Source organism: Nyctibius grandis, chromosome Z (assembly GCF_013368605.1).
Source record: "Nyctibius grandis isolate bNycGra1 chromosome Z, bNycGra1.pri, whole genome shotgun sequence".
NCBI classification, from domain to species: domain Eukaryota; kingdom Metazoa; phylum Chordata; class Aves; order Nyctibiiformes; family Nyctibiidae; genus Nyctibius; species Nyctibius grandis.
In genome coordinates this window covers 59771800-59785976 of record NC_090695.1, presented here as the reverse complement: position 1 = coordinate 59785976, position 14177 = coordinate 59771800, and the positions used below count along the sequence as shown (strand labels likewise).

Here is a 14177-nt window from a genome sequence, read left to right as displayed (position 1 = left end):
TCAGCCTCTCCTCCTAAGGGAGATGTTCCACTCCCTTAATCATCTTTGTGGCTCTGCGCTGGACTCTCTCTAGCAGTTCCCTGTCCTTCTTGAACTGAGGGGCCCAGAACTGGACACAATATTCCAGATGCGGCCTCAGCAGGGCAGAGTAGAGGGGGAGGAGAACCTCTCTTGACCTGCTAACCACACCCCTTCTAATACACCCCAGGATGCCATTGGCCTTCTTGGCCACAAGGGCACACTGCTGGCTCATGGTCATCCTGCTGTCCACTAGGACCCCCAGGTCCCTTTCCCCTACACTGCTCTCCAACAGGTTTGCCCCCAACTTGTACTGGTACATGGGGTTATTCTTGCCCAGATGCAGGACTCTACACTTGCCCTTGTTATATTTCATTAAATTTCTCCCCACCCAACTCTCCAGCCTGTCCAGGTCCCTCTGAATGGCTGTGCAGCCTTCCGTTGTGTCAGCCACTCCTCCCAGTTCTGTGTTATCAGCGAACTTGCTGACAGTGCACTCTATTCCCTCATCCAAGTCATTAATGAATATATTGAATAGAACTGGTCCCAGTACTGACCCTTGCGGGACTCCGCTAGACACAGACCTCCAAGTGGACTCTGTCCCATTGACCACCACTCTCTGGCTTCTTTCCTTCAGCCAGTTCACAATCCACCTCACTACCCGATCATCCAGACCACACTTCCCCAGTTTAGCTGTGAGGATGCTGTGGGAGACCGTGTCAAACGCTTTACTGAAATCGAGATAGACCACATCCTGTTACCCTATTAGGGTTCCTGTTGACCTGGTTGCTTATGCATGTAGAAATGAAGTAGTTGCTCTAGTATTTCTGCTGTTTACAGGGATGGCAGTTGGAGACATTTAGATATAATCTTGATTGTCAGCTCCCCCTGGTCAGCAGACCTCAGAAATCATTATCTTAATATCACAGGAATGTCAGTTCAATAATGTTACTGTTGATCAGTTGTCGAGCTCTAGTTCTGTAGCCATCGTGTGTGGTGTGAGTAGCTTATCTGGCTGAATTAACTTTCCCCTCCCTGTCCATTTTGGGGAGAAGAGGAAAAACAAGGATGAAGGAAGGCAATCTTATGAAAGATTTAATGTTGTTTATTTAACAAACAGTATTTAATAGCAGCATTAAATAGTGCCACTTTTCTGTGCTACACAAATATGTTACTGGCTCTTGAGAGTATATTTCAGGTAATTGATGTGTGGTGTTTATGTATTTTGTTGGCTTTTGTTTTGTCACTGGGATCAGGCTTAAATGGTGCTAATGGATTCTTGTGGCTTTGTGTGAGGACATTGGAATTCTTCAGACACAATAACGTGGCCCTTGGGTTTGGTCCCTAAAAGCCAGTATTGATTTCATTTTGAATTCCACAGCTTTTCTTCTTGTGTTGTTGATTTGCTGAATGACATTAGGAGGACCAAGCAAGTACTGAGTACGTTTGGCCTCCCAGGGAAGCTTGACCGGTGGGAGGAAGAGATTGGAAGGAGCTTATTGCACAGTAAGTTGGAATGGCTGTCTGTTTCTTCTATGGGTGATGTAGTCTGCTGTAGTGCCTATGATAGGCGAAAAGCTTTTGGTTTGCTTTAAAAGGGTGAGATGAAAGGAATAGTAGAGACTCTGGTTTTCCCCTCGTGCATCTGGTTTGGCCCAAAGTTTCAAATTCTTCTGATGCTTTATGGTTTGCTCCTTAGAGGCACTGGTAGGGAAGGTACATAAATAGGGTCACCATCCTTTTGGTCACCCCAGCGGTGTCACTGGGCTGTTCAGACTAAATACTGACTGAATATCTTCATCTGCCCCTTTCCCACCATCTCCTTGCTGGCCTGTTATCAAGCGGAAGATCATGGCTTCTTGACACACCTGGAGGGTCCCCTTGGTGTGGACAGCTTTGATTTTTCTGGTATTACACAGCCATATCAGCGCCTCTTTAAAAAAAATCCCTTCTATCCCTCTATTTATGTTAACAACCCACTTCTCTCTCTGATATCCCTGTTGCTCAGTTACAGACAGAAATCAATCCTGTGTGCATGCTAATTTCTAAAATGGTGGGACTTCTCCAATGTTGAAGAGTCGTCTTTCCCCAGAAGACAGTCACTCTGTACACAGGGCTACTGGCTCAGTCAGGAGTACAAGACTGTATTATCACTTGCAGATGAAAATCAGGGGCACTGATGAAATCTGAGCTGAAGACATTTAAGGCTTCAAAAGCATGATCTCAGGAGCCTCTCTCTTCTGGAGAGTGTGAGCTGAGAGAGAAGTGTTTTCCATACTCCACTGGGGAAAAAAAATAAAATTGAACAAGATGCAGCCTGTCACCTTTGGCGTTTTGGACTGCTGCTTGGTTACAGCTGAAAGAGACCTGTTCCCTCATGAATTAAGGTTCCTGTCCTTCCTGAGGATCTGCTAACCTCAGGTCAGAGGATGCTAGGTGGACAACCGCTGCACTTAGGCAGCAGTGATGCTGCTGTGGGCAACAGAAGAGAAATGTTGCTGTGATTCAGTCTAGCTTGCGTTTAATAATGAAATTGTTCTGCGTAATTCATGTTGGCCTAGGTCTGCATGTGATATTTAGGGAATATAATTATTTCAGATGTGTTCAGGGTGCTTGGGGAGGTGGCTTTATAAACCCGAGAGCAAGAATAGTCTGCTAGGCAGGGGGCCGGTAGGATAGGGAGTGATTTGTGGCCATTTACATAGCACCTACCGGAATTAGCTCATCTGGAGCTGTTTCATTGCAGTGAAAATTTCCTCTAAGAAGAGATTTTGTTTTAAAAGCTTTTCCACTAGCAGTGGGTAATTTCAGATGGGTTAAGTATCATAAAACCTTTTCTGGGAAGTGGCACAAGTAATTTATAGCATGCAGTTGCTTGTTGCCAGAGAAAAAGGGTCCTTTGTTCCTTCAGGTACCCCCTAGCAATGGCAGGTTTGTGTAAAAAGGCTTGGAGCACGTCTGGGATTTGATCTTCACGTGTGAGGTTGGGGTCGGCTTGCTAGACCTGACTGTCATGGAAATGAGAATGTATTTTGCTTGTTTGCCAGGTGGAAAGAAGTCTGTACCTCAAGCAGAACAGAGGCAGGATCTGTGGGGAATCAGAAGTTTGCTACCCAAGGAGCAGTTCTTATGTTGATATTTAGGTCCCTTGTTCCCTGTGCCACTGACTATTGTCCTTCAGCATGGCCCACACCGAGTGCAATCTGTGGGCAGGATTTGTGTCTGTAGCATCCTTGGGGGTAACGCAAGCAAAGGGTGACTGCTGACCGAACGGCTGCTGCGTACTGGGGAGGCAGCAATGTCTTTTACGAGCAAAAATGCGCATACGATGATAATGTGGCTGTCTAGCAGTTTGCCCACTAAGGGTGCAAGGGGCTGGGAAGTTGCAACCAGGGGAAAAGCCCACTCAGTTAATCTGCTGCTTATCTGCTCCTGGGTACTGTCATGCACGTGACGTAGGGTGAGCAAACTCTTGCACTGCCTTAACATGGCTCGGCTGACACCGAATGGGACTAGGGGGTGAATGGGGGCTGGAGCCCTTCACCCAGCCTTCGGCTGCCCAATGTGTTTCAGTGCAGGACATGGGTGTCAGTGTGCCAGGGCAGCAGCCCCTCATCCCTGGCCACACATGCAGACTTGGAGCTCCCTGTGTGTCGTGGTGGGAGTGGGATGAGAGGGTCCAGTGTCCTCCCAGACTGCATCCCCACTGCCCCTGGCCTTGACCTGCCTGGTGGGCTGGCAGCATGGGGCAGGTTGCTGAACCCAGTGTTAGCCCATGGTGAGGTCCCCGTGCCGCACAGTCTTCCAGCTGCTTGTGCTCCCTCTGCACAAGCTGTTTGCCTCTTCTGAGTTTGGAGTGATGTCCCTTTTGTCCCTTTCTGCCTTGGCGCTCGCACGAGCTGCCACACCTGCCCCGGCATCTGCCGGCAGCTGCCAGGACCCAGTGCTGAGCAGAGAAGAGATCTCTCTTTCATATTGGAGCAGGTTGCCATGGCAATGCACAGTCTGCTGCGCTCTGGGTCTCCAGGAGCCAGAAATGATGGTGCTTTTGCAACATTGAGGTAAACATCGCTCCTTTCCCTTGTATAGCACATCCACCCCAGTACGAGCACTGGCTGCCATTGGCGCCGGCCTCCCCTCACCCCCTGCGTGGGGGAGAGTGGCTCCAGGCCCTGGGAGCATGCCTGACCTGCGGAGCTGGGCTCCCGTGGGTTGGAACAGTGCGTGTGGCGTGCATGGGCCATGGCAGTGGCCCTCCTGTCACTGGGCGATGTGGGTTTCCCTCTGGGGAGGAACAGGGTACCGCTCTGGAGCAGCATCGCTCACAGGGTCAGCTGCTGGAGCGTGCAGTTTGCTTGTGGAGGGGTACGACCACAGCTCTCCTGGATGCTGAGGGGGCAGATGGGTCCCAAGCTGCTTGCTCACAGGTTTGCACTGGTCACCTTGGGAGAGTCACCTCTTTTCCCCTAAGCCCCTCTTAGAGCGTGAAAGTGGTCTTCCTCTCCCTTACTCCCTGGAAAGGCACCCCAGTGACTCTGGCTAACGAGTACAAATGCTTAGAGTTGTGGAAGTTTCCTGGGGCATCTCTCTGGGGCTTGCCAGAACCTGGGCTTTCACTTGTTTCTCCAGTGCTTTGGGAATCCCTCGGTATATCTCACATCCAGAAGCCTGTAGCTGGCAGGTGATTGAAGACTCTTTTTACGGTGTCCTTTGTTATTGCAGGCAGTAATGAGCATGGCAGGCTGTTGCAGGCAGGGAAGTGCGGCTGTGTGAACTGAAAATGAATCTCTTGCTTGATGTGCTGGCATTTGTTTCAGCATCTTTCTCTCCACCTCTCTCCCTCTTGCTGTTGGTGTGTGTGTGAAGGGGGAGTTGATGCTGGAGAGGGGAGTGGAGCAGGGGAGGAGTTTCTATCAGCCTCTTCTTTTTCTTCTTTTTTTTTTTTTCCTCCCTGTCCAGTGACGTGAGCAATGCCTGGAACAATCAGGCTGGCTCCAAACAGTGTGCCTGAAGATGCTGGGGAAAACAGCCTAGTGCGCTTTAAGCAAACACTGATTGCTTGAGCCTGGGCTCTTCAGACATAACGTTTTCCAGTTCCTCTGCAGGGGATTGGGAAGTGCCATTAGCTTTCTTCTCCCCCATCCCATACGCTTACTTTTGGAAATGATTGGAGTTAACAGTGTTCAGAGCACCAGCAAAGTCCGGGTGAGAGCCACAGGTTCGGTGAAATACTCCCGAGAAGAATCTCTCTGGCGGCAGTCCCATCGGTCAAAATCTATGAAAATCTCCAACTCATCTGAGTTTTCTACTAAAGAAAGCAAGGTAAATAACTAAATATTCATAGTGTTTCTCTTTACTAGGAGTGGAGGTGGTGTTGTTGAAAAGATTACGCTCTGCAGGAATTAAGGGCTCTGGATGATCTGCAGTGATCACAGAATTGCTGCCAGGTCAGAAGAAAAATCTTTAGGCTTGAGGAGAGACTTGAAGGTGAAAAAGGTCTGGTGTGTGATAGTGATCGGCTCTTGGAGGAATGCCCTGTTACTGAGCTTGATGCAATAGTAAACAGTGAAAACTGGCTATCACTCTGCTCTCGGGAAAGATGCTGGAGTTGGCAAGTGATGTCCTTGGGATTATCTGTTTAATGGGAGTGATTTTCCATAGAAATGTAGGTTTTACTCCTTTTCTACAGCTCTGTGGTTTAGTAGGTGTGGGTGCTAGATAAAAATATCATCTAACGTGCATGCATGATTAAATATTGCCATCAAATATTTATTAGGAAGGCATCACTTGTACATTTATAGGAATACATTAGTGTATTGTAGTGGTCAGTAGCACGGGCTATGCCCAGTGGCTACAGTGGCTGTGTGCAGCATCTCCTCGCCCAGCCCAGTTGTTCAGTTCCTAGGCAAACAACCCCAAATCCATGCAGTATTGCTTCTTTCCTCATTCCTCGCTCCCGCTCAATAACTGAGAGGCACCCAGGAAGCCCTGGCAAGAGCTCTAATAGCTGTCTCCCTCCCAAAGGTGCTCTGTGTCTCCAAGGGTTGGATGAACTTTATGCAGTGACCAAATATGCCTCTAATTTCATTCCTGCTGCAAATTGATTCTGCCTTCAGATTAGAAGATATAACCATTTGCAAAGATATGTTGAATGACACTGAAATATTTCAGAGCATCAGCCAAAGGCATTTAACCATGTATTGTGTCCTTGTGCATGCAAACAAGCAGGCACATGCATGGATCCTTCTGTACTGTCCCTACCCTAAGTCTCGTATCTCTCCTGAGAGAAACCTCCTCTGCTATGGTGAAAAGATCACAGTGCTGCACAGTAGTTCCCAGCAGATCGTGCTCTGCTGGCTTACAGGTTGTATGGTATTTCAGAGCCTCAGCTGCAGAACTTTAATCACAGAGTAATGCAAATGAAGTATTTTATTCAGTCCAGTTTCAGGAAGCTCCATTTTGAGGGCCTTACTGACCATAAGTAAGAAATAGGGTACTGCTGAGGTTGTGGCAGAGAAATAGCGTGGCCATCATTCTTGGGCTCTTGCTGATGCAGTATCTGCTACTCCAGCAAATGCCAAAGTAAAGGCTGCATCTTGCAGGTGCTCTGGGACCCTGCTCTTGTGATCTTTCACCCTAGGCGTGGGAATAATTGCATGGTATTCAGTGGGAGGATTTAAGTATGAAAGGTCTTTGCATACGGTGGAAACTCAAAGCTTTTGACATTGGGTGAATCACTTAATCTCTGTCCCTCTTTTCCCTCTTCCAGGCTTTGTGTCCACTGTGTATGCATGGTGCAATGTCCTCAGGGCAGGGACTTTCTCCCAGGGATGGTGTCTGACACAGTTAGCTGCTGCAGCAATGAACGCTCTGTGTTTATCCCTCTGTAGGATTCACATTTCTGCCTCCTGAGTGCTGTAGGTTGTTGTGTGAGAGACACCCACTTGCAGAGATATCCTTCTGCCAAGCTCAGTAAGTTGGGAAGCATACTGGAGCTTTTTTTTTGTAGTGCTGTTCTCTTATTTCTTACAAAGGTATTTGTGTCTGTGGACCATCTGAGACCTGTAAAAGCTGTGTTATGGGGGGCTGAGAAGAACCCTACATGCCCATCGGTGACACCTGCCCAGTTGACAAGATGACAAGCAGCTCTGCCACTGATTGGTTTTGTGATTTTGGGCAGCCCTGTTCTTTCCATATGTCTTTTCCCCCTTCTGTTCTTTGTCTGCCCCTCTATTTTGCTGAGATATCACTGATTTAGAGAATTGATTTATATTTGAGCTTTAGCTCTTCTGTTTTGTTGGTGGAAGAGACCTGGAAGTTGTTGCCAATGTGTAACATTGCAAAGGAGGTCTTTTTATCAGTGTAAGTCTGCGTCTATGTGCTTGTACATCATCTCTCACGAAATGTCTTCAGTTGTAGGCTGGGCTTCCTGGACAGTGGTGCCGTGTAGATCCCCTCGGTCTCAAGCAGGGCTTGGTTTGTAGACTTGTCCTCTTCAACATTTCTGTGGGTGTGTTTCCCCCTTTGTGTCTGGACTGCCTTGTATTTTATCTGCTCTTCATACAAAGTAATTACAATGCTCAAGACCTGTTTTTGTGAGTACTTCAGCTGACTTAGAGCAGGAGGCAGATTTAACCCGTTTGTGCCTCAGAAACGTACTCCTCTGATACTTTGCACTTATGTGACTCAGCCTATTTTGCTGAGCTGGAGAGTATTATATATCCTCATGCGTGCACAAGGCACCAACATGGTGCCTGCATACGAGGTCTGCCTGCTGCCAGCGTCAAAGGAGCTAGGTAGCCCAAGGGCCCATAATCTCCTTGAAAAACACTAGGTAGTTCTTCTGTGCACACATATGTACATACATGCACCTGTATGTATACAGGCTTCGCTAGGTGATGCATGCCGAGTGTGTTTTGTAGGCAGGTATCGCAGCCTCAGGCCAGCAGGAGAACCTGTGAAAAGGATACTGTGAATTGATGTACTGTTGTCCTCAGGAGAGTGGGCTCAAACCCAGGCTACATGCAAGGTGAGTCAGAGGACAGTAGGATCATCCATGTGACCCAGCGTACTGAGCAGTCTTTCCTCCCGACAGACTGTGTTTTCCTGCAGCCACGGGACTGAATTGCAGAGTGCCTGTGCCTATTCTGCCTGCAAGTGCACAGGGCCAGTAGAACAATTTCTGAAACGGGCTGTGTAGGTGCTCCACTATCAAGAAACACTTCTCTAGCCTTATCTCTGTTCACCCATAATCAGTATGCTGCCTTTACTAGTAACACTGATGAAACACTCCAGCAAGTACAGAACAGATCTTTTCCAGCAACCTCCATGTATCAATTTTACAGAGGATGCATTTCTTGTGTGGCATTAATTTCTTGGCTCTCAGGAGCCCCAGCTAACCATCCTTTTCTGTTTTATGATGATATATTTGGCACAATCTTCCCTTCCTTTTTTCTTTCCCTCCCTCCCCCCGCTTCTTCACACAAACTAGATTTTTAACAGAGGAGTTTCTCTTAGAAATGTTCTCCTCCAGTTGGTGACGCACTTGAAATTCCCTGGGTGAAATGATCTCCTTTCCTTCCCCCTAAAACATTCCTATCAACCCTATCTCCACCCACACCAAAACAACATTCATCGGTTCCATATGCTGCTGAAGAGCTCTGTGCTGTTTTATGAATAATGTATGCCGGCTAGTTAGAAGAACGTTTGTTGTACAAACCAGTGGAATTTGAAATTGAGAGTGATATCAGCAGACGTGCTATGCTTGGGGTACTACTCTGGCATCCTTGCTGCATCCTTGTCAGAAACGGGAAAATGTGTGAGACATCAGGGGCATGTGGGCTTTGAGCCTGGCAAGGAGCTGTAGGGACTCAGTGACCAGAGCCTTTATCCTTGCCTCGCCAGGTGTTACAGATCCATGCATGAGGAGAGGAGAAAATGCCAAGATCTGGATTTTGGGGGAGGGTGGCAAATAGGAGGTGATGGAGTAGTGTAGATCTGTATGCAAGCAACAGTTCTGAGGGAGGGTCAGCCTTCAGGTAATCACCTAAACAGCAGACTGGGAGTGGTATATAGCAACATGTTGCACCCCATCGGAACCTGGCAGAAGGCAATGACACAGAGGCACAGCTGGGTCCAAAGGGCAGGCACAGTAACACCTATCAGGACTGCATGCAGACACCTGCGATGTCTCGTATCTCTTGCCTCTGTAACCTCCTTTATTTTTGTAGAGTTCTGCTGCTTTTTTTGTTTTTCCTCTCTCCAATAAACCATGTATGGTGGGAGCCGGGGCTGGTGCCTGGCTGACTGCTGTGGTCCCAGGGGCAGAGCTGATGGACTGGTGCTGAGTGACTGGGGGAGACACTGAACTTCTGACTGAGCACTTCTAACTACAAAGACTGAGCATGTCTTTGCCCAGAAGTGTGACTGGGGCTTCCTTGGCTGCCTGGGATCAACCGTGCTGCTACCAGCTGGAGGTGAAGAAGAAATGTCCCCAGGCAGGGCTGCTTCTGCTAGTGGCTGCAGGGAGGGTGGCAGGGGCCTGAGTCAGAGAGCACATGTGCATCCCTGTCCCGGGGGCTGCAAAAGCCACCCGGGGTATCTCCTGTGATGGTCAGGTGGTTATTCCCCCAACAATGACTCCAGAAATCAGGGTGGAACTGGGTGTGAGTAGAGAGCCTGGGAAACAAAAACTGGAGAAGACAGTCTGAGTCATCCCTGCTGGCTCTCTGAACTTGATTTTGTTTTTGCCTGTTTACCTGCTGACAGCAGGCATTTCTGGCTCCTTTTTTGTGCACAGAGCAGGTGTAAGAAATACCTGCAGTGTATTCCTTTCCTTCTTGGCAGGCTTTTCTGGGTGGCCTAGTGTGTACAAAAAGTCAGTAGTCTTCTTCAAGAGCCAGCCCTACGTTGCCTTTCGAGGGAAGGACTCGCACTGTGCCCTAGGACCTCTTGCACCCTGCTGGCCAGGCTTTGGGGATCCTGTGCCTACTTGTTACCTAGATGAGTATCTGGGTAATTCATTACGTCTTTGTCCCTGTGTGCACACCTGGTTGTGCCTTTCTTTTGTTCACTGCTTCTGCATGCAGAGGCTGAGTCACAGCATAACCGGCAGTCAGCAGGTGCCGAGAGCAGCCTGTTTAAATGGGTCCAATGGTTCGTGAATGTGACAAGGTTTTGAGGGAGGTGAGGATGGAGAGTGACCTTTTTTTCTTGGCAGCTTTGTAAAATAAACAGGAATTTTCAGAAGCACTCCCTCGTAGCTTTGCTTCTCTTTCCAGTTGGAATAAAAGTACCAACTGGTGAGAGCTTGTGAAAATCTGGATTTTTAGTTGACCTACCTACTTACCAAAGGGAAAATGGGGATGGAATTCAGCAGCTCCTTACAGAGTTACAGGCTTCCACTTAAAAAAGAAAGTGTAAGTTTCTTGCCCAGTTTGTGCACGAATACAAACAAATCCCACAAATACATAACAAATCGCATTGGTTTTTTTATACTGCAGTCTGCTAAGGGTCAAATTGCAGCTGTAGGAAACAGCATTGGAGTTAAAATAAGGAAGGTGTCTAGGATGTTGCCTGCTATTCTGTTTCATGCAGCAGTTAATTTCTTTTATTCTTCCTTCAAAACAGTATTTGTTTCTCCAGGGAGCTTAGAGCAGTGCTGGGCTTCAGTTGTGGTGGACCCAGAGATCGGCAATTCTCAGAAAAGGGAAAGCCGTAAGGAGTAGGTTTTTGCAGTCTGGGTAATTCAGTTTAAGAGTTGAAGCAGTGAAGTTGCATACTGCTGAGTAGTTGGTAGCTGGGGGTTTGGCAGCTACAGTAGCCTTGGATGCTAAAAGAGATAGAAAGTCTCTCCCCTTTCCAAGTGGTGTCGGTCCAGCTTGGAAAATGAGACCTGTGCAGTATTTGTTCTGGCATTCCCTGCTGTGGCCCCGCCTCTAGTTTTCTGGCTTAGATAGGAAATTTGCCAAGCACTTCCCAAGCTAGCAGGTAAGAAGTGGTGGTGGTTGTCAAACTGTAAGAGTGCTTTAAATCAGAGCTTTTTTTTTTTCTATTTCCCAGAGAGAAAACATGAGTTAATAAAACCTGTCCTTGCAGCTAGTTAAGTACAGTGAAAGTCATGTCCCTGCCATAATCTCTGATCAGCTTTGTTGCAATTTAGTGAAGCTTTTAAGTGCTTGTCTCCAGGTTTGTTTGATATAATCATACTCTGGAGAAATGTCTGCTGAAAAGAGCTGCTCCCTGAATCAGGGCCTTGGGAAACAGCTATGAAATAAATGATAGAGCAGGTGCTGGGCTGTACATGTCTGCTACTGGTTGCAAAACATGGGAGGAGGAAATTTTTCTTCTCCAGATCATGTGAGAGCCCAGTAGACATCAGGAAAAATGTTAAAGCATTAATTGCTTTGGAGAAGGAACGTAAAGTAGCTCTAACAGGCTGGTGAGTACGGTGGGTAGGGTGCAGCCCAGCAGCAGTCTCTGGCAGAGCGGAGGGTTGGGGCAGCAGGCATGAGAACTCCTGTATCTCCATCCCTTGAGAGGTCTACTCACTGAGGTCTCACTGAACATGCCCGGTATACAGACTGAATGTGCCCTGTATACAGCTGCCCAGGCTGTGGGTACTCTCTATGGTTTTCTCTTTCGTTTTTGTAAATAGCAGGACTTTCTGAGAGGCTATATTTAATGCTCTATGCGGGACACTGTGTCCTTCGTCAGATGTACGCCATATGACTGGGTTGGTGTTTGTTACTCCCTAAAGAAGGAAGATGGAGTCTGGCTCATTAGTAAGGATTGGGACAAACACATGTCACTTTCTGCAAGGCAAAAGCCTGGGGCATTTGTTGTTCCTGCACCAGTCTGGAGTGCTGCTTTTATATGTCCTGCTCTTTGGCTGTAGTGATCCCTAGAGACTTCCTTCACAGCAAAATCCCATAAAAAGCAGTACTGCACAAGGCAGGTGTTCATTTTCAGAGGTCGTGACCCAGTCTTGCAGGCATTTGGGCCAGAGAGCAGCAAAAGACATTTCTGATACCCTGGGCCAGGTTTTTGCTGTTTCAAAAGCTCATCCAACCAGCTGGGGAATAAAATGCTGCTTCTGAAAAAATGGAGGTGCAACTGGGGAAAAAATGCAGCCTCTTTGCCTTATATGTGGAAGTAGTTTTCTGGCTCGGAATGTAAGAGAATATTTTAATCACAGTAGGAACAAAAAGAAAAGTCATAAAGTAAAAGGGGGCTTTGGCCAAATCATTAGAAACACAGTGGCTTCTAATAGAAAATACCGGGTGACTTCAGGGAATCAATGTCAGCATCAGCTTGTGCAGAAAAATTGAGGTGAATCTAGTTCTGCTGGACTGCTGGTTGCATGGTAGGAGAAATGTTAGCCTGTTCTTTTGCTTTCTTCCTGCAGGGTGGTCTTAAAATCTCTTGATAGCTCTCATGTGAAAATTAAGCAAACTGCCTACAAACTGCCAGCAATGCCCTTTCCTTCACCTTTGTCTGGCTGTTTGCCTTTGGATCAGAGCTCCTTATGCAAGTTTGGAGAAGATAGGGTAAACAGAAATAGGCAGTGAAAACTCCAGAGTTGGAAATATTTCATCATATTGCTGTTAGTAGTGCAGCAAAGCTCTGTTAGCGGTGGGGACCTCCCTCAATGTAAGTAGGAAGTGGGGTGATTCCTCCTGGTGGTCATATCTGTTCTGTTGTTCTGAGAAACATACTTTTATGGTACACTGTGACTAAAAGTTGCTGCACGTGTAGCATCAGTGTGAAGTGAGTTGTACCAGTATGTTTGACCTGCTTGTGTATGGTTCAGTCAAGCCAGATTTTCACACAGCTGAATGTTGAGGATCTTCAAATGGACCGTGCAAGATTTGGAACGGAGACAGTGATCACAGGGTGAGCAGTGGGATATGCACATGGGATTCTCATTGCAAGTTCAGCTGCAGCATGTGCACAAGACTAGTTTAAACTCTTCAGTTTTCCAAATTACTTTTGTTTTGAGTCAGAGTTAAGGCTATTGAAATGCTAATGTTTCTGTTGACCATGTCATAGCTATTATAGTATGTGAGTTTCAGGCTTGTTCATACTTGGTGTGCTACTTTTTGGTAATCACGTGCATCAACAGTTCTTTTACACGTTAACATATTTTGAGGCTGTGTAGGAGTTATGTGCGAGAGGGAGTAAATCTAGCTATGTATATAAGGTAAATTACTAATGTGGATTATAAGTGTGAGAATCAGGGACATTCCATACCAAAATACTTCACTTGAGTCAAGTGGCCTATTTGAAGAACTCCATTAGCTTGTAGTAATAGGGATTTATCCATTGTATGCATCAGCTACTGGAGGGCTGAAATCAGACACGCTTATCCAAGTGACGTACCTACTCCCTCTCAAAAGAAATCCATCCCAACTTTCTGATATCCACCCAGGCTTAAGTCAGCCTCCAGACCCTTTTCTTTGCAGGCTGGTATCAACAACAGAATCGTGACCTTTGGTATCAAACTTACTGGCATCTTTCCTATGAATTGAAAGAGTAACGATATTAGTAGGCAGCATTCCAGGACATTGATTTTCAAGCATGAAAGATGCTTATCGTTCTTTTTCTGTTTTGCACTTGGAAAAGGAATGTGTTTATGTTTGGGTGTGTGACTGGGGAAACGATCAGGTGTCTCTGAGTCTCAGGGCTTTGGATAGCTATTCTGGCATAGTTTTACAGGTAAGCCCACATGGTGAAGTCTTGGCTGCATTGAAGTCAGTGACAAAAAAAAAAATCTCACTGACTATCAGGAATTAAATTGGACCTTGAATTTAAAGGCTTTTGCAAGCTTAACAGAGTTACTTTAAAAAAAACCACAACAAACCATAAAACCCCAAAACCTGCTTGAAAAAATGACTGTAATCTCAAACCCTGCATTCTGGTATTTTTTCCTTAGATGAGATTTCTATTCAAGACTTTTGTGTTACCATGAGCAGATACGGTACTTCCTTGATCAGAGACAGCTCGCTTGCTGGTATTAGTTAGGTAATTTTCCTCAGCATATTAATCACAGAATCACAGAATCAGAGAATGTTAGGGATTGGAAGGGACCTCGAAAGATCATCTAGTCCAATCCCCCTGCCGGAGCAGGATTACCTAGACCATATCACACAGGAACGTGT

The 14177-nt window shown here is 46.8% G+C and overlaps 1 protein-coding gene across 1 annotated transcript in view; it reads left to right on the top strand.

Annotated features, from left to right (window-relative positions):
* Positions 1 to 14177, top strand: part of PSD3 (pleckstrin and Sec7 domain containing 3) — an 83004-nt gene that overhangs the window by 36140 nt on the left and 32687 nt on the right. Inside the window, exons 8-9 of the mRNA XM_068422297.1 lie at positions 5688 to 5719; positions 5841 to 5846. Coding sequence (XP_068278398.1) covers positions 5688 to 5719; positions 5841 to 5846 — 38 coding nt within the window. The remainder of the gene's footprint in view (positions 1 to 5687; positions 5720 to 5840; positions 5847 to 14177) is intronic.